Genomic DNA, 25,008 nt, shown 5'->3' with positions numbered 1-25,008 from the left:
CCGCGGAACAGACACACAGATGCAGACAGCACATGGTGTGCTGTCAACATCTTTTGCTGCCCAATTAAAATGAGCATACGGCCATGTGCATGAGCCCTCGGTGTTTGGTCAGTGATTTCTATCAGTGATTGTCAGCCAAAGTCATGTGTGGCTCTAGACACAGAACAGGAAGAGATTTTTCCATGATAACTTATCTTTGTTCACTGATCAAACACTCACTGTGTAGAAAGTGGCCCCTTTACAATGGCAGATATTTAGGAAGATTATCACTAACAAGTGTTTGTACAAATTCTCATTAGCAATAATTGGCCCATATAAAAGTGCCCAAAGTGTATTTGGCAGTCACCTGTGATGTCAAAACCTCAAAAACCTTGGCAGAATTCATTATTTTTATTTTTTACAATTTTGCCACACAGAATTTTTTTCCCGTTTTCTAATACAAGACATGGTAAATTAAATGGTGGCATTAAAAAATGCATTTTGTCCCGAAAAAAATAGGCTCTCATATAGCGTATATGTGAACGGACAAATAAAAAAGTTATGGCTATTCAAATGTGGTGAGGAAAAATCCAAAATGTAAACATGAAAATAGGCCCGGTCTTTAAGGGGTTAAGCCCTTATTGCACAGCACAATGTTCAGCCAATTACTGAGAACAAGTACTCATTTCTGATATCTGGCCTATATTGTGTCACTGATTAGCCAATAAATAAGGAATCTCGTTTGTCGGCTGATTCGTATATTTTATCAGGATAAAAGATGTATGATAATTGTCAGCACATCTCCCTGTGTAATCACAGATGTGTTACCGATAATCAATAGAACTCAATGAGGAAGGAATGACTATGGTAGTGATTAGCTGACTATGACTATGGTAGTGAATGCTGTATGGACACCTGTCTCCGTACAGCATTCAAATGTATGAGCGTCGCGGAGGTGAAATTCATTATGTCCAAAGTCTCGTGAGACTTAGTTGAATAAGTAAAATGGTTTTCAATTTGAAGTATTGAATGCTGAAGTTATACAACTAAGTATCACAAGACTTTGGACATAATGAATTTCACCTCCACAAAGCCCATACATTTGAGTTCTGTACAGAGACAGGTCTTTGTACAGCATTCAAATTAGGTTTTCAATGAAGCGGCTTTGGATCTCTGATCCGAATCGCGCTTTGCTCAACACTAATAGCGATCATTCCCCCCCACTCAGTTTGCATCAGCCTGTGTAATAGATCAATGCAAATAAGGGCCAATCACCATCTTTTTTTTTTTGTGGCCCCTTGAAATAGAGCATTGTGACAATGTAGCCCTCAGGCCAAAAAAGGTTATGCACCCCTAATTTAAATGAATGAAAAAAATCTAAACAAAAGGTAAGTCCCCAAGCAGTCGCTTACATGTTGCTATGTACCTGTTTCTCGAAAGAGATTACTACTACTTGTTAGCTCAAGAACCGAGAGCTCGTGTTGTTCAGTATTTTCCTCCTCTTCTGCTCCTTTGTCCATCATCAAAACAATTTCCTGGTGGTGGATAATGGTGTTTGTTGCTGTAAATTAAACATAAAGAAAGGTGAATTAAAGAAAAAGCAAAAACAGTGACAATCATCTGTCGCCGAGACAGTGAATGACGAACAGTGTGTTGTTTTCCGGGTGCTCGGGTTTGGCATATTGTGGATCGGATTGACAGGAGACAGGAACTAGGAGAGAAACTCAATTCCAGGACCTCCAAGGTAGTGTTTCCAGAAATACTACCAGTGCCACGAGTGTCACCAGAGAGACAATGGGAGCTTAGGAAGTTAAATTAGTGGCTCAGAATCTGGTGCAGAAAGGAAGGGTTTGGGTTCATGGAGAACTGGGCCGACTTCTCGGTCGGTTACAGGCTCTACAGTAAGAACGAGCTACACCTTAATGGGGAGGGTGCAACTGTCCTGGGGGAAAAAATTGTTAGACGGCTGTAGGAGCTATTAAACTAGGATCTGGGGGAAGGGTGGGGGGGGGGGGTCATACTAATAAGGGGGTAGAAAGTGTAGATAGAGAGTGGGATAAAGGAGGGGACAGTGGGGATTTATTGGAGGCTGGGGTTAGTGTGGAAAGTAGGGAGGAGACTGGCCAGAACTATACACCGATGAAAAATAGAACTGCTGGTAACAAGAACCTGTTACATACAAACATCAACCAAGGTAACCCAAAAATCCCAGATATTCAAATTACAGGTAATAGTAATTTAAAATGTATTTTCACAAATGCCAGAAGTCTAGCTAGCAAAATGGGGGAGCTGAAGGCTATGGTACTAGAAGAACACACAGATGTAGTTGGTGTGGCTGGGACATGGTTGGACTCTTCACATGACTGCGCTGTTAATATTGAGGGGTTTACACTATTTAAGAAAGACAGGGTCAATATAAAAGATGGTGGTGTGTGCCTGTATGTAAGAAGTGATCTGAAGACAAGTGTGAAAGAGGCAAATGTGGGTGAGGATGGTGAGGATGTGGAAACTATATGGAATTTCAAAGGGATATAAACACTGAAAAAATAGTAATGTATAGACCCCCTAACATCACAGAGGAGATAGAAACTTAACTGTATAACCAAATACAGCGGGCTGCACAGGCTGGCACAGTGGCCATAATGCCAGACATTGACTATGTTCATGGTTCTGCCTCAACCGCAAAGGGGAGAAGATTCCTCAACTTACTACAGGACAACTTTATGGGTCAGTTTGTAGAAGCTCCCACTAGGGGCAATGCTCTGTTGGATCTGGTAATTTCTAATGATGCAGAGGTTGTTGGAAATGTTACTGTTCGAAAAACACTAGGTAATAGTAACCACAATATAATTATATTCCCCCTAAATTATAAGAAGCAAAGACACTGAATTTTAAAAATGCTAATTTCCCTGGGTTGATGGCAGCATTTTAGGGTATAGACTGGGAGCAGCTACTGTCACATCATAATACTGAGGATAAATGGGAGAGCTTTAAATCCACATTGAGTAATTGCACTAAAAAATGTATTACTTTAGGTAACAAGTATAAACGGCTAAAATTAAACCCCCATTGGCTTACAGCTACAGTAAAAAGGGGCAATAAAAGACAAAAAAGGGCATTTAAAAAATACAAATCTGAGGGGTCAGCTGTATAAATGTTAAAAAAAACAAGGTCTGAGCAAGTAGGTCTCCTAAATAATGTTAAAGGGGGTTAGTCACTGAAGATAAGAAAAAGGAAGAGTTACTAAATGTTAATTTTTTTCGCTCTGTATATACAAAAGAAGAGAAAGGAGCTGATATCTGTGGTGCTGGGGCTGTTAGTACATCCAGTAATATACTCAATTGGCTAATAGAGATGTCGCGAACATAAAATTATCCTTTCGCGAACGGCGAACGTGAATTTACGCAAATGTTCGCGAACGGGCGAACCGCCATAGACTTCAATAGGCAGGCGAATTTTAAAACCCACAGGGACTCTTTCTGGCCACAATAGTGATGGAAAAGTTGTTTCAAGGGGACTAACACCTGGACTGTGGTATGCCGGAAGGGGATCCATGGCAAAACTCCCATGGAAAATTACGTAGTTGACGCAGAGTCAGGTTTTAATCCATAAAGGGCATAAATCACCTAACATTCCTAAATTGGTTGGAATAACGTGCTTTAAAACATCCAGTGTGTGTATACGATCAGGTATGATGTTGTATCGATCAGGTAGTGTAAGGGTTACGGCCGCTTCACAGTGACAGACCAAACTCTGACAGACCAAACTCCCCGTTTAGCGCACCGCAAACAACCGCAAAGAGTTGTCAATAGTTGACACACTTATGACATAAATTTTATTCCTCTATGCGTCAATCTTGGTGTAGTGATGACTGTGCTCGTGCGCACGTTCGGGAGATTGCAGGTGATGGCGGTTCTTCAAAGCCTATGGTCGTGCTGAGGTAGTTCAGTGACAGTTAAGTGACCCAGAAAACAATGATTCTGCAGTGTGGGACCATTGTTGGCCTAGTAGGCTTTAATGATCACCTTAGATGATCACAAAGAAAATTAATGTTTTTTCTATGAAAAATTATCCAGCCGATCACTTTTGGTCTGTTCACAATGAAGCAACGACCTTATCATCTTGGGTGTGCCAACACACTCATAGAGGTGTGTTGGCACACCTCTAATATGCAAGCCCCTTCACCACAACAAGGTAACGATCACCAGGGGGAATTGACACATGTATGTGCCTTTTTTTGTTGTTTTGTTTTTGCAGCCACAGTGCAGCACCAGAGGCCAGAAAAATTAGGCATGTACACATGTGTAGCAGCGGCCGGAAAAATTTATGTTTTCCAGGCAGAAAGTGTACTAAAACATTGCGGTTTGAACCCTAGTTGGTGGCGGAGAAGTAACGCAAGTCATCCGGCATGCAGAGATTAAATACAGCAGCGTGTGGACCATTTTTAGCCCAAGGCATCTCATCAGGCCTTTTTTAGTCAAATGCATCCCCCACTGTCAGTCCCTTCGGGATCCATGCCTCATTCATCTTAATAAAGGTGAGGTAATCTAGACTTTTTTTGCCTAGGTGACTTCTCTTCTCAGTGACAATACCTCCTGCTGCGCTGAAGGTCCTTTCTGACAGGACACTTGAAGCGGGGCAGGCCAGAAGTTCTATCGCAAATTGGGATGGCTCAGGCCACAGGTCAAGCCTGCACACCCAGTAGTTAAAGGATTCATCGCTCCTCAGAGTGTCGATATCTGCAGTTAAGGTGAGGTAGTCTGCTACCTGTCGGTCGAGTCATTCTCTGAGGGTGGACCCTGAAGGGCTGTGGTGATGCGTAGGACTTAAAAAGCTCTGCATGTCCTCCATCAACAACACGTCTGTAAAGCGTCCTGTCCTTGCCAGCGTGGTCGTGGTAGGAGGAGGATTACTTTCACCTCTTCCCCTGTTAGATTCCCGTTGTGCTGTGACATCACCCTTATACGCTGTGCAAAGCATACTTTTTAACTTGTTTTGGAACTGCTGCATCCTTTCCGACTTCCGGTAATTCGGTAACATTTCAGCCACTTTCTGCTTATACCGGGGGTCTAGTAGTGTGGCCACCCAGTACAAGTCGTTCTCCTTCAGCCTTTTTATACGAGGGTCCCTCAACAGGCATGACAGCATGAAAGACCCCATTTGCACAAGGTTAGATGCCGAGCTACTCATGTCCCGTTCCTAGTCCTCACTGATCTCATTGAAGGTCTGTTCTACCCCCCAGCCACGTACAACACCATGGATCCCAGATAGGTGACAACGGGCACCCTGGGATGCCTGCTGTGGTCGGTCTTCCTCCTCCTCAAAGCCACATTCCTCCTCTGACTCCTCTTCCTTAGACTACTCTTCCAGCGTTGCCGCAGGTCCAGAAAGCGATGATGATAAGGCTGTTTCTGGTGGTGATGGTGACCACAACTCTTCCTCTTCACGCTTATCTACGGCCTGATCCAGCACTCTTTGCAGGGCACTCTCCATGTAGAAAGCAAATGGGATGATGTCGCTGATGGTGCCTTTGGTGCGACTGACTAGGTTTGACACCTCCTCAAAAGGACGCATGAGCCTATAGGCATTGTGCATGAGCGTCCAGTAACGTAGCAAAAAAATTCCCAGCTCCGCAGAGGCTGTCCAAGCACCCCGGTCATACAAATACTCATTGACTGCTTTTTCTTGTTGGAGCAGGCGGTCGAACATTAGGAGTGTTGTATTCCAACGTGTCAGGCTGCCGCAAATCAAGCGCCTCACTGGCATGTTATTTCGCCGCTGAATATCGGAAAAGTGTGCCATGGCCGTGTAGGAATGCCTGAAATGGCCTGCCAATACATGCTGTCTGACTGTTCCACTAGCTCCTTGCGACGACCTCCCCCTGCTTCCAACTCGTCTCCTCCTCCTTTCTGTTTCCCCATATAAACTTTCCCCCTGCTCTTCTTCTCTTCAAACAGGCACCCACGTGACATCCACGGACACATCGTCATCATCAACTGCTTCACTTGTATCTGACAACTCAGCAAAGGAAGCAGCAGCGGGTACAACATCATCATCATCACACCGTACATCCATGTGTGTAATGCTGCCTGACTGAGACATATCCCTGTTATCTACATCCTCTAGCAATAATGGTTGCGCATCACCCATTTCTTCAAACTGATGTGTAAATAACTCCTCTGACAGATCAAGTGAAGCGGCTGTTGGTGGTAGCGGCGGGCGGGCGAGTGGTAACTTGAGAGGTGCCCGAAGCTGAGCTGGAGGAGGATGGTGCGTCAAAGTTCCGAGCGGAAGCTGTAGAAGATTGGGTGTCCTGTGTAAGCCAGTCATCTATGTCCTCAGAATTTTTCGAGTTCAGGGTACGTGGCCTCTGAACACTGGGCGTTATTCTAAGGCCAAAGTAAATCACAGCACCACGACCACAATGGCCCCTGCGGGGTGGCATGCCTCTGCCTGTCATTTTTTTTAGATTAGTAGTACTATGCGTGCAAGGTACTGTGCCACCCTATATGGGTGGTGGGCAGTGGGCACAGTACAGTCAGTGCACCTGACACTCACAGGCAGGCAACTGCAATTATATTGCAGAGGAAAAATGAAATGACTTTATTATCTGCAAGGTACTGTGCCACCCTATATGAGTGGTGGGCAGTGGGCACAGTACAGTCAGTGGGCCTGACACACACTGGCAGGCAACTGCAATTATATTACAGAGAAGAAATGTAATTACTTTTTTATCTGCATGGTACTGTGCCACCCTATATGAGTGGTGGGCAGTGGGCACAGTACAGTCAGTGGGCCTGACACTCACTGGCAGGCAACATCAATTATATTACAGAGAAAAAATGTAATGACTTTTTTATCTGCAAGGTACTGTGCCACCCTATATGAGTGGTGGGCAGTGAGCACAGTACAGTCTGTGGGCCTGACATACACTGGCAGGCAACTGCAATTATATTACAGAGAACAAATTAAATGACTGTTTTATCTGCAAGGTACTGTGCCACCCTAGATGAGTGGCGGGCAGTGGGCACAGTACAGTCTGTGGGCCTGACACACACTGGCAGGCAACTGTAATTCTTTTACAGAGAAAAAATGTAATTATTTTTTTATCTGCAAGGTACTGTGCCACCCTATATGAGTGGTGGGCAGTGGGCACAGTACAGTCAGTGGGCCTGACACTTACTGGCAGGCAATGGCAATTATATTACAGAGGAAAAACTAAATGACTTTTTTATCTGCAAGGTACTGTGCCACTCTATATGAGTGGTGGGCAGTGGGCAGAGTACAGTCAGTGGGCCTGACACTCACTGGCAGGCAACTGCAATTATATTACAGAGGAAAAATTAAATGACTTTTTTATCTGCAAGGTACTGTGCCACCTGATATGAGTGGTGGACACTGGCAGTGGGCACAGTACAGTCAGTGGGCCTGACACTCACTGGCAGGCAACTGCAATTATATTACAGAGGAAAAATGAAATGACTTTTTTATCTGCAAGGTACTGTGCTACCCTATATGAGTGGTAGGCAGTGGGCACAGTACAGTCAATGGGCCTGACACTCACTGGCAGGCAACTGCAATTATATTACAGAGAAAAAATGTAATTAATTTTTTATCTGCAAGGTACTGTGCCACCCGATATGAGTGGTGGTCACTGGCAGTGGGCACATTACAGTCAGTGTGCCTGACACTCACTGGCAGGCAACTGCAATTATATTACAGAGGAAAAATGTGATGACTTTTTTATCTGCAAGGTACTGTGCCACCCTATATGAGTGGTGGGCAGTGGGCACAGTACAGTCAATGGGCCTGACACTCACTGGCAGGCAACTGCAATTATATTACAAAGAAAAAAATCTATTAAATTACTTTTTTTTTTATCTTCAAGGTACTGTGCCACCCTATATAAGTGGTGGGCAGTGGGCAGAGTACAGTCTGTGGGCCTGACACTCACTGGCAGGCAACTACAATTATATTACAGAAGAAAAATTTAATGACTTTTTTAACAGCAAGGTGCTGTGCCTCCCTATATGGGTCGTGTGCAGACAGTACAGTCTGTGGGCCTGTGGCCTCTCACACACGGGCAGACAGCTGCAATGTATATATAGAGAAAAAAAATAAAAGCAGACTGATGTACCAGCCCTAAAAAGGGCTTTTTGGGGTGCTGTCAGGACGCTGTCCTTACAGCAGATGAGTCTTTGAGGACTGGAGTGGACACAGAACACTGGCCTAGCTAACGTTTTCCCTATTAATTCAGCAGCAGCAGCACTCTCCCTGCTCTAACTAACACTGCAGCTTCAGAATGAATCTAAGAGGGCTGCCGTCCTTGCTTTTTTATAGGAGGTGGGAGGGTCTGGGAGGGAGGGTATGCTGATTGGCTGGAATGTGTCTTCTGACTGTGAGGTACAGCGTCAAAGTTTGCTCAATGATGACGTATAGGGGGCGGACCGAATATCGCATATGTTCACCCCCCGCGGCGAACGCGAACAAGCGATGTTCGCCGGCGAATAGTTCGGGACATCTCTATTGGCTAACTGTAGAAATGGTCCAAGATAAGTTAAACAAGGTAAATGTGAACAAGGCTCCAGGTCCAGATGGATTACACCCAACAGTGCTTAAAGAGCTCAGTTCAGTCATTGCTGTGCCTCTGTCTTTAGTTTTTAAAGATTCTCTAGGTACTTGTACAGTGCCAAGTGACTGGCACAGGGCAAATGTGGTGCCAATAATCAAAAAAGGATCTATGCCCTCCACAGGTAATTATAGACCTATAGGCTTGGAAAGTATAGTTTGTAATTGGATTGAAAACTGGCTGAAGGACCGTGTCCAGAGAGTTGTGGTCAATGATTACTATTCAGAATGGTCCCGGGTTATTAGTGGTGTACCACAAGGTTCAGTGCTGGGTCCTCTATTATTTGATTTGTTTATTAATGATATCGAGGACGGGATTAATAGCACCATTTCTATTTTTGCAAATGACACTAAGCTATGTAGTACTGTACAGTCTATGGAAGATGTCCATAAACTATAAGCTGACTTGAACATCAACTTGGCAAATGAGGTTTAATGTGGATCAATGTAAAGTTATGCATCTTGGTAGCAATAATCTCTGTGCTTCATATGTCCTAGGAGGTGATGTAACACTGGGGGAGTCACTTGTAGAGAAGGATTTGGGTGTCCTTGTAAATCATACATTAAATAACAGCGTACAATGTAAATCAGCTGCTTCTAAGGCCACCAGGATATTGTCATGCATTAAACGAGGCATAAACTCGCGGGACAGGGATGTAATATTACCACTTTACAAAGCTTTGGTGCGGCCTCATCTGGAACATGCACTTCAGTTCTGGGCACCAGTCCATAGAAAGGACTCACTGCAGAAGGAAAAAGTACAAAGGAGAGCGACTAAACTGATAAGAAGCATGGAGGGTCTTAGTTATGAAGAAAGATTAAAAGAATTGCATTTATTTAGTCTTGATTAGAGATGTCTAAGGGCGGACATGATTAACCTTTACAAATATATAAATGGGCCATACAAAAAATATGGAGAAAAACTGTTCCATGTAAAATGCCCTCAAAAGACAAGGGGGCACTGCCTCCGACTGGAGAATAAAAAGATCAGTCTCCAGAAGCATCAAAACTTCTTTACTGTAAGAACTGTGAATCTGTGGAATAGATTTCCTCAGGACGTGGTCACAGAAGGAACAGTGGACAGTTTTAAAAAGGGTTTAGATGAATTCTTAAAAGTAAACAACATTAATGCTTACGAAAATGTGTAGAAATCTGAGTCTCACTTCCTTCTGGAATTCGTGTCCCCACCTATTACTTGCTCGGGATGGTCGTTTGCTGCGGTCCACATGCGGTGGGACTGCTCCCCCAATGAGAAACACGCCACAGTGTTTGGGGTTTGAGCAGCTCCCCCATACTTGCCACGGTATTTTAGTGGTTCACATGCGGTGGGACTGCTCGCCCAATGATAAACACGCTACCGTGTTTGGTGTTTGGGCAGTTCCCCCATATTGGCCACTATATGTCTGTGATTTTGTTTTATAAGTATTCATCTGGCAATTGAACATTCTTTTGCACCTGGAAACCTCCATCACATGATCTGATATGGGTGTGGCTTACAGTCTTGCTTTGTTCACATTGCATTAGCTGTCCTGCTATGCGGTTGTGTGGAAGCTTGGCTGTGAGCTGGATTTCATCACCTTCAGACCGTGTTCACACCATAGTTAGCGCAGTGGTAGGACCCCTTGCCATGCTGAGAACCGTGACGTGGTGCATGTTGGGCTCCGATATCTTCCTGACAGGAATATATTGGCAAAAGTCTCAGCTTTTAACATCTGCTTGTATGACCAGCTAGTATAGTCAGTGGTATATCCGTTTGGTGCCCTTTCTTCAGTGATTTGTATAATTGTATTGTCATCCGCACAATGCTCCGGTCTGTGTAGGATGCTGTTGTGGTGCATGTGGACCGCGCGGGCGTCCTCCTTTGTACGCATAATTGCTCGGGATGGTCGTTTGCTGCGGTCCACATGCGGTGGGACTGCTCCCCCAATGAGAAACACGCCACAGTGTTTGGGGTTTGAGCAGCTCCCCCATACTTGCCACGGTATTTTAGTGGTTCACATGCGGTGGGACTGCTCGCCCAATGATAAACACGCTACAGTGTTTGGTGTTTGGGCAGTTCCCCCATATTGGCCACTATATGTCTGTGATTTTGTTTTATAAGTATTGAATGTGCCTTCATCTGGCAATTGAACATTCTTTTGCACCTGGAAACCTCCATCACATGATCTGATATGGGTGTGGCTTACAGTCTTGCTTTGTTCACATTGCATTAGCTGTCCTGCTATGCGGTTGTGTGGAAGCTTGGCTGCGAGCTGGATTTCATCACCTTCAGACCGTGTTCACACCATAGTTAGCGCAGTGGTAGGACCCCTTGCCATGCTGAGAACCGTGACGTGGTGCATGTTGGGCTCCGATATCTTCCTGACAGGAATATATTGGCAAAAGTCTCAGCTTTTAACATCTGCTTGTATGACCAGCTAGTATAGTCAGTGGTATATCCGTTTGGTGCACTTTCTTCAGTGGTTTGTATAATTGTATTGTCATCCGCACAATGCTCCGGTCTGTGTAGGATGCTGTTGTGGTGCATGTGGACCGCGCGGGCGTCCTCCTTTGTACGCATAATTGCTCGGGATGGTCGTTTGCTGCGGTCCACATGCGGTGGGACTGCTCCCCCAATTAGAAACACGCCACAGTGTTTGGGGTTTGAGCAGCTCCCCCATACTTGCCACGGTATTTTAGTGGTTCACATGCGGTGGGACTGCTCGCCCAATGATAAACACGCTACAGTGTTTGGTGTTTGGGCAGTTCCCCCATATTGGCCACTATATGTCTGTGATTTTGTCCCACCTATTACTTGGTTGAACTTGATGGACTTATGTCTTTTTTCAACTGTATTAACTATGTAACTATGTAATCACAGTTAGAACATTTTCCGTTAGATGTAATACCACTGTACCGTATTACTGATGCTACACTAAGATCTCCTGTTGGCCCACTGGACTGGACTTAGATCTCGATATTGCCTAAAGAACATATTTTTCAAGGAAATTTCACCAGAAAAAAATGCAATGATAAACCTGCCCAAAATAAAATGTAATACTATATTTGAGCTACAATGCAGACTTGAACTGAAAATGTGAGTCAACAGCACCCCCAAAATTCACAGCTTGAATATTACATGATTCATAATAATTTAGAGCAGTGATTATAGGCACTTGCTAGGTCAATAGAGACCTGGGACCACACAGATCACATTAACAGTATTCACTCCCTCATAATGAACATCCATACATCAGTTACCACCATTTGCGGCACTTTCATGATAATTTTGAAGGTTTTTCCAGTGTATAAGGGCTCATGCACACGACCGCACCATGTTTTGCGGTCTGCAAAACACGGATGACAGCCGTTTGCATTCCGCAATTTATGGAACGGAACGGGCGGTCTATGATAGAAATGCCTATTCCTGTCCGAAAAACAGACAAGAATAGGACATGTTCTATTTTTTTTGCAGGGCCACAAAACAGAGAAACGGATGTGGACATCACAGAGTGCTGGTCGCATCTATTGTGGCCTAATTGAAGTGAATGTGTCTGCATTTTTTCCAGCTTGGATGCGAACCCAAATAACATTTGTGTGCATGGGGCCTAAGTGAGATCTATGGCGGAGGTTGTAATACACTGCCCTACTACTTTCTCATTTTTCAGGATTAGGGAAAACTGAGATCCTGATTAAAATATAGTTTGAATATTCAATTAAATCAATTTGAGATTATAAAAATAAATGAATCTTACCTCTTTTTTTACGAACATTCATTACAACATAAATCAGTGTTGCAAAACCAATGACGCAGCTAATGGCCAGTACTGGGATCAAAACGAGGATCAGATTCTTTGAGCTAGAAACCTGTCTGTATCATATAAATAAGAAAAAAGATCAGTATTGGCCTTGGGTGCCTTTGTTCCACCAGCAAAATTCATTCTGGGGGCCCAATGTACAGCTACTGTATGTGCAAATACTACCTGGTCACACAATGGCAGGCAGGAACAAGACTTTCAAGGTGATTGACTATGGGGGTCCCTCCAGCAATTTTAAGAAAGCAGGTCCCCGGAGAAAGAGGATACTGGCTAGTATGCCTAAAAGTCTTCTCAGTCACGCAGTGCTTCTATAATAATAAACTGGGTGATCATTCTTAATGACTTTAATTCTACAGACTTATATAACAGCATTATTTTAGTATAATTCAGTAGATTCAGGTCATGCAGAGACACACAGCATTATAAATCATTATAATGCCATGTACTCCTGAGAAACAAGCAGTGTCCATAACGGGTAAGTAATCATGCTCACACACGCAGCATGATTGCCACACAGGAAAGATTCGTCTGAAAGAGACCTAAGGGTGCTGCCACTCTACTTTTTTGGGGGGGCCATGAAAATCATGTTTACAAGATGGGGTGGCATTTTAGAAGAACACCTCAAAAAAGGCCACACCCAGAGTATGCTGCTATTTGTAGGGCCAACAAATAACACATTGCCAAGATATTTTTGGCCCAAAACAAAAACAGCTGCAAAATTGAGGGGGTCATTTACTATCAGATATATTCCAGTTTTCTGGATCTTCGAAAAAAATGGATGACATCCGTATGCCATCCATTTATTTTTATTTTTTTGCGGATCCATTGTAACGATGCCTAAAACGGACAAGAATAGGATATGTTAAATTTTTTCACAGGGCTACGGAACATACTGCAAATGGTGTGCTGTCCGCATTTTCTGCGGGCCCATTGAAATGAATGTGGCATCCTATCCGCCAAAAAACTGACACAGAAACAAACAACGTTCCCGTGCATGTAGCCTAAGATTGCGGCTTAAAAAAGAGTTTATGTCCTCTTAGTAGTTTAGCGATTTATTAGATGACCGGAACAAAGTGAAAGTACCAGTCTCACAGGTAGAAAAACTGTTAAGCCTTTGTGACAGAACAGCTCAATATTTTTAATAAAGGACAAATGAAAAAATTATTTCTAGCAAAAAATGTGTGGGATGCAATCATAAAAAAAATTGCCTCCGAAGGTGTACATAGCCTTTAAAGATGATTTATAGCAGTCTGTGGGCTTTTGCTGTACCTCTGGATGGTTTAAATTTCATACTGAGGCATACAGAGCTTTTTTATTTATTTCAGATTTCATATTAATCTAACACAACACGCTTTTGAAACACATATAATTATAACAGATTATACAGGATTATACAGGAAGATTAGAACATTATACAGGACAATATAGTTGTTTTTGAAATTTACTTAAAGGGGTTCTGCAGTTTGTTTAAACTGATGATCTATCCTCTGGATAGATCATCAGCATCTGATTGACGGGGATCCGTCACCTGGAACCCCTGCCGATCAGCTCTTTGAGAAGGCAGTGGCGATGGCAGTAGTGCTGCAGCCTTCTCGCTGTTTACCGCAGGCCCAGTGACGACACACCTGGTATCAACTGGCCTGGGCGCGGCTAAGCTCTGTTCACTTGAATAGAGCTTAGCCTCACCCAGGCCAGTTGATACTAGTCGTGACATCACTGAACCTGCGGTAAGCAGTGAGAAGGCCTCGGCGCTAGTGGAGCGCCGCTGCCTTCTCAAAAAGCTGATCGGCGGGGGTCCCGGGGATAGGACCCCCTCCAATCAGATGCTGATGATCTATCCAGAGGATAGATAATCAGTTTCAACAAACTGCAGAACCCCTTTAACCGCCTCCGGACCGCCTAACGCAGATCCGCGGTCCGGAGGCGGCAGCTGCAGGCAGAGTGACGCATATATGCATATTTCTTCCAGGGGGGTCGCGTCATCAGCTTGCCAGCCACTGATCATGGCTGGCAAGCTGATGTTTTTTAAAAAATCCAATGAGAAGCCAGATAACACATCATATTAGTAAATATGATGTGTTATATGGCTTCCCTGCTCCTCTGCTGGTCCTTTTGGTCGGTTGGATCCAGCAGAGGAGCAGGTTTCACAGTGAGTACACCAAACACCACACGCACTTTAGCCCCAGATCACCCCCTGCACCCCAATTAACCCTTTGATCATCCCTTTGATCGCCCCTGTCAATCACTAGTGAAAGGAAAAAAGTGATCAGTGTAAACTGTCAAATTTTTTTTTTCACTGGTATTGACCGTTAGGTTTTAGGATAGTTTAGGCCTCTTGGTTAGGTAGTTTAGGGATCAGTTAGCGCCCAGCCCACCGCACCGCAGTCACTGATTCGCTGATTAGCATATCGCTAATCAGCATTTGTACTTTTATAGTATCTGTAAATCAAAACTGATCACAGTCAGATCTATAATTGTATTAGTGTCACCTTAGTTCGCCCTCCACCCAAAACGCAGTGTTTGCCCGATCAGGCCTGATCGGTCGCCCACACGTGCGTTTGCCCACACCCGCCCCGCCGCAGTGACAAAAAATATATATTTTTTTTGATCAATGCACATTCACTTTACACGTGCTGCGGCGATAAAAAAATCTGTTTTGATATTTTTTATCAACCGCAACGGCCTCCGGTACTTTGCTAGCCTCCCATTTGTAAGACAGGCTTGCTTTTTTTCTTGGGTAGTCTCAGGGAATACCCCTAAATTTAGTTGCCCAAATGTCAAACAGGGGGTATTCTTCTGAAGAGGCCTACAGGCTTCTGACCCAGTCGGATGAGGAATGGGAACCCTCATCTGATGAATCTAGCAGGTCAGAATATGAACCTGTAGAAAGCAGTGGCAGTCTGACTCAAAGTTTGGACGAGGAGGTTGAGGTCCCTGATAGCACCAGGCGTACCCGGCCCCGTGTCGCTAGACCACAGGTTGCGCAGGATCCGCTTCAAGGGCAGCAGAGTGGGGCTGGCGCTGTCGGATTACGTGTTGAGGCATACACCAGCAGCGCAGCCCTCCCTGGACCTAGTACCAGCACTGCCGTACAACATGGTGAAGTGGCAAGCACCAGAAGGGCAGTTGAAGCTGGTACGGTGGCACGTGCAGTAGTTACCCCGTCGCAGCCACAACACAGACAGGCCCGTAGACCCCCTAGAATCCCTGAGGTGCTGGCAAATCCTGATTGGCAGTCCCCAACTTCAGCCGCACCTGTAGTTCCCCTTTCACCGCCCAGTCTGGAGTTCGGGTTGAGACAGCTTAGATCGGTTCGGCCCCGGGATTTTTTGAGCTGTTCTTGACTGCGGAGCTCTTGGACATAGTCATTGCCGAAACAAACCGGTATGCCACACAATTTATAACCGCCAACCCGGGAAGCTATTATGCCCAGCCTTTCCGGTGGAAACCAGTCCAAGTTTCCGAAATTAAAACTTTTCTGGGCCTTCTCCTCAACATGGGTTTAACCAAAAAGCATGAATTGCGGTCATATTGGTCCACAAACCCAATTCATCACATGCCCATGCTCTCTGCTGCTATGTCCAGGGCACGTTTTGAGGCCATCCTGCGTTTCCTGCACTTTAGCGACACCACCTCCCGTCCCAGAGGCCACCCAGCTTTTGACCGGCTCCACAAAATTCGGCCCCTCATAGACCATTTCAACCTGAAATTTGCAGATTTGTATACCCCAGAGCAAAACATCTGCGTAGACGAGTCCCTAATACATTTTACCGGGCGCCTTGGCTTCAAACAATACATTCCAAGCAAGCGCTCCCGGTATGGGGTCAAATTGTATAAGCTCTGTGAAAGGGCCACAGGCTATACCCACAAATTTCGGATCTATGAGGGAAAAGATCAGACCCTGGAGCTGGTCGGTTGCCCTGACTACCTGGGGAGCAGTGGGAAGACAGTCTGCGACTTGGTGTCACCCTTATTCGTCAAGGGGTACCATCTTTATGCGGACAATTTCTACACAAGTGTGGCCCTCTTCAGGCATTTGTTTCTAGACCAGATTGGCTGCTGTGGCACCGCGCAAACTAGTCACGTGGGCTTCCCCTAACGGCTTGTTACCACCCGTCTTGCAAGGGGGGAGAGGGCTGCCTTGTGTAACGAAGAACTGCTCGCGGTGAAATGGAGAGACAAGCGTGATGTTTACATGCTCTCCTCCATTCACGCAGACACGACAATACAAATTGAGCGAGCAACCCGTGTCATTGAAAAGCCCCTCTCAGTCCACGACTATAACCTTCACATGGGAGGGGTGGACTTCATTGACCAGATGTTGTCTCCGTATTTAGTTTCCCGCAGAACCAGACGCTGGTATAAGAAGGTGTCTGTATATTTGATTCAATTCGTTTTGTTCTCTACAGTAAGGCTGGGAGAACAGGATCCTTCCTCAAATTTCAGGAAGAGATCATCGAGAACCTCCTGTACCCAGGAGGTTCTGTGGCCCCATCCACCAGTGTAGTTAGCCGTCTACACGAGCGACATTTCCCCAATGTCGTTGCCGGTACCTCAACCACACCGTCACCCCGAAAAAGATGTTGTGTCTGTAGCAGGAGTGGAATAAGGCGTGACACCCGCTATTTCTGTCCTGACTGCCCTGACCACCCTGCCCTATGCTTAGGGGAGTGTTTCCGGAAGTACCACACACAGGTACACCTAGCATAGGGATCACATCTCACCAGGACAGGCACACAGGGCTATTAGGGCCCATTCACACAGAGCTGCTGCAAACCTCTTCTTTCACCTGGGACAAAGTGCATAACGCACTTCACCACATCTTTGGGCGATTTGCGCTTTGCACATTGTCCCATGGGGAAGGAGAGGTTTGTCCTATAAAGGTAAAAAAAAAAAAAAAAAATCACCAGTAAGCAATAAGGTTAATGTTCAGTTCAAAAAGTTAAAGTTTATATGTTCTGTTCAAAAGTTAATAAAATTATTGCGTTGTAGCCTGTTTTTTTTCTTTTTTTTTTTACCTTCCAGGTGGACCAACCGATCGACTAGCTGCAGCACTGATGTGCATTCTGACGGAAGCATTGCGCTGCTGTCAGATTACACACAAGTCAGTGTATGCGGCGCTGTAAGACGAGATTTCTCCTCTGCAGTAAAAGATACGTTTGCCAAGGCATATGAGCTGAGGAGGAGGCGGTGTTCCTATGCTTTGGCAAGCACTTTGTATATAAAAAAAAATAAAAAAAATCCCGGCAATGATTTATTCATCCACATCGATTGATGTGAATAGAGAAATCTGGTTTGCCAGGGCATACTAGCTAAGTGGGTATGGATGTTGGGCGGAGCTCCTATGTCCTGGCAGACGCCTTTCCCCTCCTTTTTTTTTTTTTGCTGAGATTTTTTCATCCACATTGATCGATGCGAATGAAGAAATCTGTACCATTCATTTTTTTCTTTCAGCCCAGAGGCTGAAAGGAAGAAAAAAAAATCTCATTACCTGTATGCTCAATATAAGGAGCAGAATAATAGCAGAAACTTCTAATGCTGGCCATACATGTAATGATTACGGAGACCCTCAAATGCCAGGGCAGTACAAACACCCCACAAATGACCCCATTTTGGAAAGAAGACATCCCAAGGTATTCGCTGAGGGGCATATTGAGTACATGAAAGATTGAAATTTTTGTCCCAAGTTAGCGGAAAGTGAGACTTTGTGAGAAAAAAAAAAAAAAATCAATTTCCGCTAACTTATGCCAAAAAAAATAAATATTCTATGAACTCGCCAGGCCCCTCATTGAATACCTTGGGGTGTCTTCTTTCCAAAGTGGGGTCACATGTGGGGTATTTATACTGCCCTGGCTTTTTAGGGGCCCTAAAGCGTGAGAAGAAGTCTGGGATCCAAATGTCTAAAAATGCCCTCCTAAAAGGAATTTGGGCACCTTTGCGCATCTAGGCTGCAAAAAAGTGTCACACATGTGGTATCGCCGTACTCAGGAGAAGTTGGGGAATGTGTTTTGGGGTGTCATTTTACATATACCCATGCTGGGTGAGATAAATATCTTGGTCAAATGCCAACTTTGTATAGAAAAATTGGAAAAGTTGTCTTTTGCCAAGATATTTCTCTCACCCAGCATGGGTATATGTAAAATGACACCCCAAAACACATTCCCCAACTTCTCCTGAGTACGGCGATACCACATGTGTGACACTTTTTTGCAGCCAAGGTGGGCAAAGGGGCACACATTCCAAAGAGCACCTTTCGGATTTCACAGGCCATTTTTTACACATTTTGATTGTAAACTACTTCTCACACATATGGGCCCCTAAAATGCCAGGGCAGTATAACTACCCCACAAGTGACGCCATTTTGGAAAGAAGACACCCCAAGGTATTCCGTGAGGGGCATGGCGAGTTCCTAGAATTATTTATTTTTTGTCGCAAGTTAGTGGAATATGAGACTTTGTAAGGAAAAAAAAAGATCATAATTTTCCGCTAACTTGTGACAAAAAAAAAAAAATTCGAGGAACTCGCCATGCCCCTCACAGAATACCTTGGGGTGTCTTCTTTCCAAAATTGGGTCACTTGTGGGGTAGTTATACTGCCCTGGCATTTTAGGGGCCCATATGTGTGAGAAGTAGTTTACAATCAAAATGTGTAAAAAATGGCCTGTGAAATCCGAAAGGTGCTCTTTGGAATGTGTGCCCCTTTGCCCACCTTGGCTGCAAAAAAGTGTCACACATGTGGTATCGCCGTACTCAGGAGAAGTTGGGGAATGTGTTTTGGGGTGTCATTTTACATATACCCATGCTGGGTGAGATAAATATCTTGGTCAAATGCCAACTTTGTATTAAAAAAATGGGAAAAGTTGTCTTTTGCCAAGATTTTTCTCTCACCCAGCATGGGTATATGTAAAATGACACCCTCAAAACACATTCCCCAACTTCTCCTGAGTACGGCGATACCAGATGTGTGACACTTTTTTGCAGCCTAGGTGGGCAAAGGGACCCACATTCCAAAGTGCACCTTTCGGATTTCACTGGTCATTTTTTACAGATTTTGATTGCAAACTACTTCTCACGCATATGGGCCCCTAAAATGCCAGGGCAGTATAACTACCCCACAAGTGACCCCATTTTGGAAAGAAGACACCCCAAGGTATTTTGTGATGGGCATAGTGAGTTCATGGAAGTTTTTATTTTTTGTCACAAGTTAGTGGAATATGAGACTTTGTAAGAAAAAAAATAAATAAATCATCATTTTCCGCTAACTTGTGACAAAAAATAAAAAGTTCTATGAACTCACTATGCCCATCAGCGAATACCTTAGGGTGTCTACTTTCCGAAATGGGGTCATTTGTGGGGGTTTTCTACTGTCTGGGCATTGTAGAACCTCAGGAAACATGACAGGTGCTCAGAAAGTCAGAGCTGCTTCAAAAAGCGGAAATTCACATTTTTGTACCATAGTTTGTAAACGCTATAACTTTTACCCAAACCATTTTTTTTTTGCCCAAACATTTTTTTTTATCAAAGACATGTAGAACAATAAATTTAGCGAAAAATTTATATATGGATGTCGTTTTTTTTGCAAAATTTTACAACTGAAAGTGAAAAATGTCATTTTTTTGCAAAAAAATCGTTAAATTTCGATTAATAACAAAAAAAGTAAAAATGTCAGCAGCAATGAAATACCACCAAATGAAAGCTCTATTAGTGAGAAGAAAAGGAGGTAAAATTCATTTGGGTGGTAAGTTGCATGACCGAGCAATAAACGGTGAAAGTAGTGTAGTGCAGAAGTGTAAAAAGTGGCCTGGTCATTAAGGGGGTTTCAGCTAGGGGGGTTGAAGTGGTTAAGTAAATTTCAAAAACAACTATATTGTCCTGTATAATGTTCTAATCTTCCTGTATAATCCTGTATAATCTGTTATAATTATATGTGTTTCATCCGTTTAAACAAACTGCAGAACCCCTTTAAGAAAAAAATGAAGACAGCTTCCTTAGCACTGTAGCTGAGATCTTGGGGCTTGAAGCCTAGTGAGAAACTACAAACCTGGCTGTTCCAAGAGCCAGCCTATTGCCATCACCTATATTTTGTTCTTCTGCGGGTCTTTGTAGTGGTTATCTACTATCTCAGAGCCTGCTGGACAGATAAAAATCTCCTAGATGCATTGCTTCTAGAGAAGACTAGCTCCATACATATGGCACCTGATATATCCTGCACAGCAACACACAGAATCATATATGGATCCTTAGTAAGTACAGAGATGGGTGAGACTCAATACAATACACTCTGTGCTGCAATACACTCTGTGCTGTGTACATAAGACCAAAGTCTAAGATCTCTTTAGGGAACAGATGGCTTGAGATTTCTTACTGCAAACTGTAGACATTAGTGTTGAGCAAATCGAAGCATCTGAAGTTTAGGAAAAAGTCAATTTGTAACAATCTGAATTTCCTGTCACTTTGTGGTAACAAATCAATTTTTTCCAAAAATGGCAGTGACATCTTACAAAGTGAAAGTAAGAAGCTCGAAAACAAGAGATCACCCATAATGCACTGCAACCAGCCAATCCCGCCCAGTCTCAGCCATTTTACAGTGAACTGAGTACAGGGAGAGACGTGACAAGTGCTAGGGGCAGTGTTTAACAAAGCTTTAATTGTAGAATCTTTGATAGGGAGAGTGCAGGGAACGTGTAGGAAGGTTGTAGGGAGAGCATAGGGAGATTGCAGGGACAGTGCAGGGACAGTGCAGGCTGTGTAATCTGAAGGGATCCATAGGAGACAGCTCATTTTGCATCAATCCCTGCACAGAGCTATCTAATTGAACAGTGTCCACCTTGTTAAATAGATAAGCAATTCTATTGCTCCTTGCTTCTCAAATTGGGGTGAATAAGCTATCCTTTTTAACTGTTGTTGGGGTGTCCCCCTGGCTTAATAAATATGCAACTCTATAATGCCTTGATTCTCAAATTGGGGTGAATAAGTAGTGTAATTTAACTGTTATTTGGGTGCCCACCTTGTTAAATAGATAAGCAATTCCATTAGGCCTTGATTCTCAAGTTGGAGTCAATAAGCTATTTTAACTGTTATGGGGATGTCTCCCTTGCTTAATAGATAAGCAAAACTATTGTGACTTATTCTTAAATTGGGGCGAATAAGTAGTGTAATTTAACTGTTATTGGGATGTCAACTATGTTTAATAGATATGTAATTCCATTACGCCTTGATTCTCAAATTCGGGTGAATAAGCTGTCTAATACTACTGTTATTGGGGCATCCACATAGACATTGAATAACTTATTTTACATAAACAGTTACTGTTATTGTACAGTATGTCGAATAGACAGGTACCTCTGAGGGAACGAGCAGTGGCAAAAATGTTGCTGGAGCCGGCAGAAGTAGCAGCAGAAGAAGTGGGGGTGGTAGCAGCAGCTGCAGCAACAGGCCACAGCTGCCACTGTCAACCAGTGGTCGTGTTTTGACTAGCAATCCAGCTGTCCTGGAGAGGTCCACTGCTTCCTCCTGTAGGCGTGCAAGTAGCGACAATGAGAGTCACGTGGCAGCAGGTTTTGTGAGCAGCAGTCAGACGTGGCCATGAGACCGGTGGAAAGACATAAATCAGTCAGCAGGTTGGCAGCAGTGTGAGATCTGGAGCCAAACGTGCCTTCGGTAGATTGTCTGCTACTCAGGAGCCTACCTGTCCGTCAACAACTAGCTGTGCACGGGTTCATAGAAGCAGTGGCAGGCAGTCAGCAACCAGTGGTGGGGGTAAAATGCCATACTCGCTGGCATGGGAATTTTTTATCAAGTCACTAGATGATGTCAGTGTGGCCTTATGTAGGATTTGTGGTCAGAAGGTGAAGCATGGCCAAGGTGGAAAGTCCCAAGTCGTCATTATTTCTCTAAAAAAAGCTGTACCAGTCCTGCACACGTATTTTGAGCAGAAGATGGGCCAGTCCTTGAGTGTGTAGCTGTAACTATGGTCAAGAACAATATCTGTCCTTCATTGCCCACTGGGTAAAAGTAGTTACTGCCCAGGCACACCAGCAACTTGGCCAGATGATGGCAATGCCGCCTCTGCGTTCTCATGCTGTGGCTGTGGCAGCAATGTCCTCCTCTTCCTCCTCATCCTCCACCTTGTCCTCAGCCTATACTGTAGGCACAGTTTGGAGTGGTCCTCCAGCATACTACCTATACATAGCACAGTGTTGCCACACTGTTCTGCATCTGGCCAGCCTGGAAGAACTGAGTCACACTGGAGAGGAACTGCTCCACGTCATCAACCAAGAAATCGAATGCTGGCAGTCTCCTCGTCAACTGTAGATCGGAACCATGGTCACCGATAACGGGAAGAACAGTCTATCGGCGCTGCGTCAAGGAGGGCTGACCTATGCGCCCTGCATGGTGCATGTTTTTAATCTGGCTGTAAACTAGTTCCTGAAGTCTTTTACCCAACTGCAAAATGTCTTGAAAATGGCCATGAAACTTTGCATGCACTTCCGTCACTCTTACCATGCAAAACACGCCTTCCTTGAGCTTCAAATGCAGAATAGTGTTCCACATGGCGGAACTAGACCCTTCACATGTTGGACCAACTATATGAGCAGAGGAAGACCGTGAATGATTTCTTGATGATGCAAGCGGACAGGGGTACTCCCCTGTGTAACTTCAAAGTTAGCCAGTAGCAGCTCATGTGTGACACCTTCCCTGTGCTCAGGCCCTTTGAGAAGGCATTAATCACTGCGAAAGGTGCACCACAATGATATGCAACTGACAACACTGGCTAATCCTTCAAGCTGATGTTAAGAACTGAGACTTTAGTCAAGGTATTCCTGTCAGCAACACATGATAGCCCTTTTCCACCATCCTCAAGGTATCTCAGTGTGGCATGGGTTCCTACCACTAGACTACCTACAGTGTGTGAACACAGTCTGAGAGGTGCTAAGATACATCTTACAGCCAAGCTTCCACATACCTCTGTAGTGAAATCACTCAGGTAGTGGTAGAGATGATAAGGCTGCAACCCCCACCTATAACAGGCCATGTGACATAGGCTACCAGGTGCAACAGAATGCTACCAGTAGTACGCAATGGCAAATTCTAAACATATCAAGAAAATAACTGAAATAAAGTGTCCTAAATGGGAGGAAATGCTCAAAAACCCCAAACACTGTGGTGTGTTTATAACCGGGGGAGCAATTCCTCTGCATGTGAGTCATTGCTAACGGCAATCCCCAGCAAAAATGCATACAATGGAGGATGTCGGCAGCGGACCACATGCACCACAAAAGCATCCTACACAAGATGGGATAATGTGCGAATGCAAATATAAAAATACGTAAATCACTGCGAAAGGTGCACCACATTGTTTGGGGTTTCTGAGCATTTCCTCCAATTTAGAAATAAAATTTCTGTTATTTTCCTTTGAGAAGGCAACTTTATTTGTCAGCTGCCAGAACTACGAATGAATGATGTCATTTCACGCCTTCACGTCCAGGAGCAGATGTTGATAAATCTGGCCAGCCAGGGGATAGGACACGTGGGGCCTACATCTCACGGCCACCTGCGGCCTGTGGGGGCTGAACTAGCAGAGGAGGAGTGTGACAACCACCCGCCAATCCCGTCGTACTAAGCCACAGTTGCCATACAGGTCTCCACTAGAGACTTCTGGAGGCGAATCCACTGTGAGCACAGAAGACGTTTAAGATTGGTTGGTGGGCCCAGACAGGATGCAATCACGATTGTATTTACAATCGGCAAAAATAAAATTACTGATTTCACGCTGGAAATCAGATTAATTTGCTGACACCACTCTTCGTATTGAATCGGGGCGAAGAGACCCCTGCTAGCTAATCCTAAAGGGACTAAATGGTTATTTGCAACCAAGCTAGTACGTTAACAATTTATAAAAATAAAACTATTTGGTAGTATGTCTTCTGAGGACAGAGTTCTTAGCATAGATCAGGTCATCAAGTAACAAGGGAAACACTGGAACGATGAAATCGTTAGTTTTATTCTAAAACTATACACAAAAATATATATACATTAAAGCTGACAGATAAATATACCTGCCAGTTGAACAGATTGGTTTGGATAGAAATAGGTAAGAGGTGGAAGGGAATAGAATGTCTGTAAGTTCAGAATTACCGTGGTAGTGTCCAGTAATAGGCAAAGTCTTTGAAAGGAATAATCCAAGATGGTGGGGTGTGCCCGTGTCCAGCAGGCGGTCGTGATGTTAGTCGACGTCAGGTGGTAGAAGAAGGACGCAGGACCTGAGTGTGTCACTGTTTTTACCTACTCTGAAGCAGGGAGTGGTTATGACACGTACAGGTCCAGCCTTGTGTAATTGGAACAGGGGCAGTCCTTTGCCCCATAGGGAGAAAATCTGGCAGAATCTTTGCTTTGCCCATTTCTCCATATCCCGTAAGTACAATCAAGAAATATAGTTGATATTGATAATCAGTACAATTTTACGCATCATCTGATAACAAATACGACTAAAAGATAATATAGGGTGCCTGAGAACCTTTATATCTCAGAGCGGGAATCTCTGATTTGCCCGCGGGTTTCCTAGAAGGTGGGTTAGAAGAACCAAAACCATCTCTGAAAAGATG

At 44.2% G+C, this 25,008-nt stretch overlaps 1 protein-coding gene across 7 annotated transcripts in view; it reads right to left on the bottom strand.

Annotated features, from left to right (window-relative positions):
* Positions 1-25,008, bottom strand: part of LOC122932493 — a 155,003-nt gene that overhangs the window by 4,544 nt on the left and 125,451 nt on the right. For 4 of the 7 annotated variants that reach the window (XM_044286939.1, XM_044286941.1, XM_044286942.1 and 1 more), the window contains 2 exons: positions 12,342-12,457; positions 1,406-1,540 (listed from right to left, as the gene is read on the bottom strand). In XM_044286939.1, coding sequence (XP_044142874.1) covers positions 1,406-1,540; positions 12,342-12,457 — 251 coding nt within the window. Of the gene's footprint in view, positions 1-1,391; positions 1,541-12,341; positions 12,458-25,008 lie in introns of all 7 variants that reach the window. The other 3 variants (XM_044286940.1, XR_006388309.1, XR_006388308.1) reach the window with 3 other exon arrangements.

The sequence above is a fragment of the Bufo gargarizans genome, chromosome 3 (genome assembly GCF_014858855.1).
Source record: "Bufo gargarizans isolate SCDJY-AF-19 chromosome 3, ASM1485885v1, whole genome shotgun sequence".
NCBI lineage: Eukaryota > Metazoa > Chordata > Amphibia > Anura > Bufonidae > Bufo > Bufo gargarizans.
This window is presented reverse-complemented; position numbering and strand designations above follow the sequence as displayed.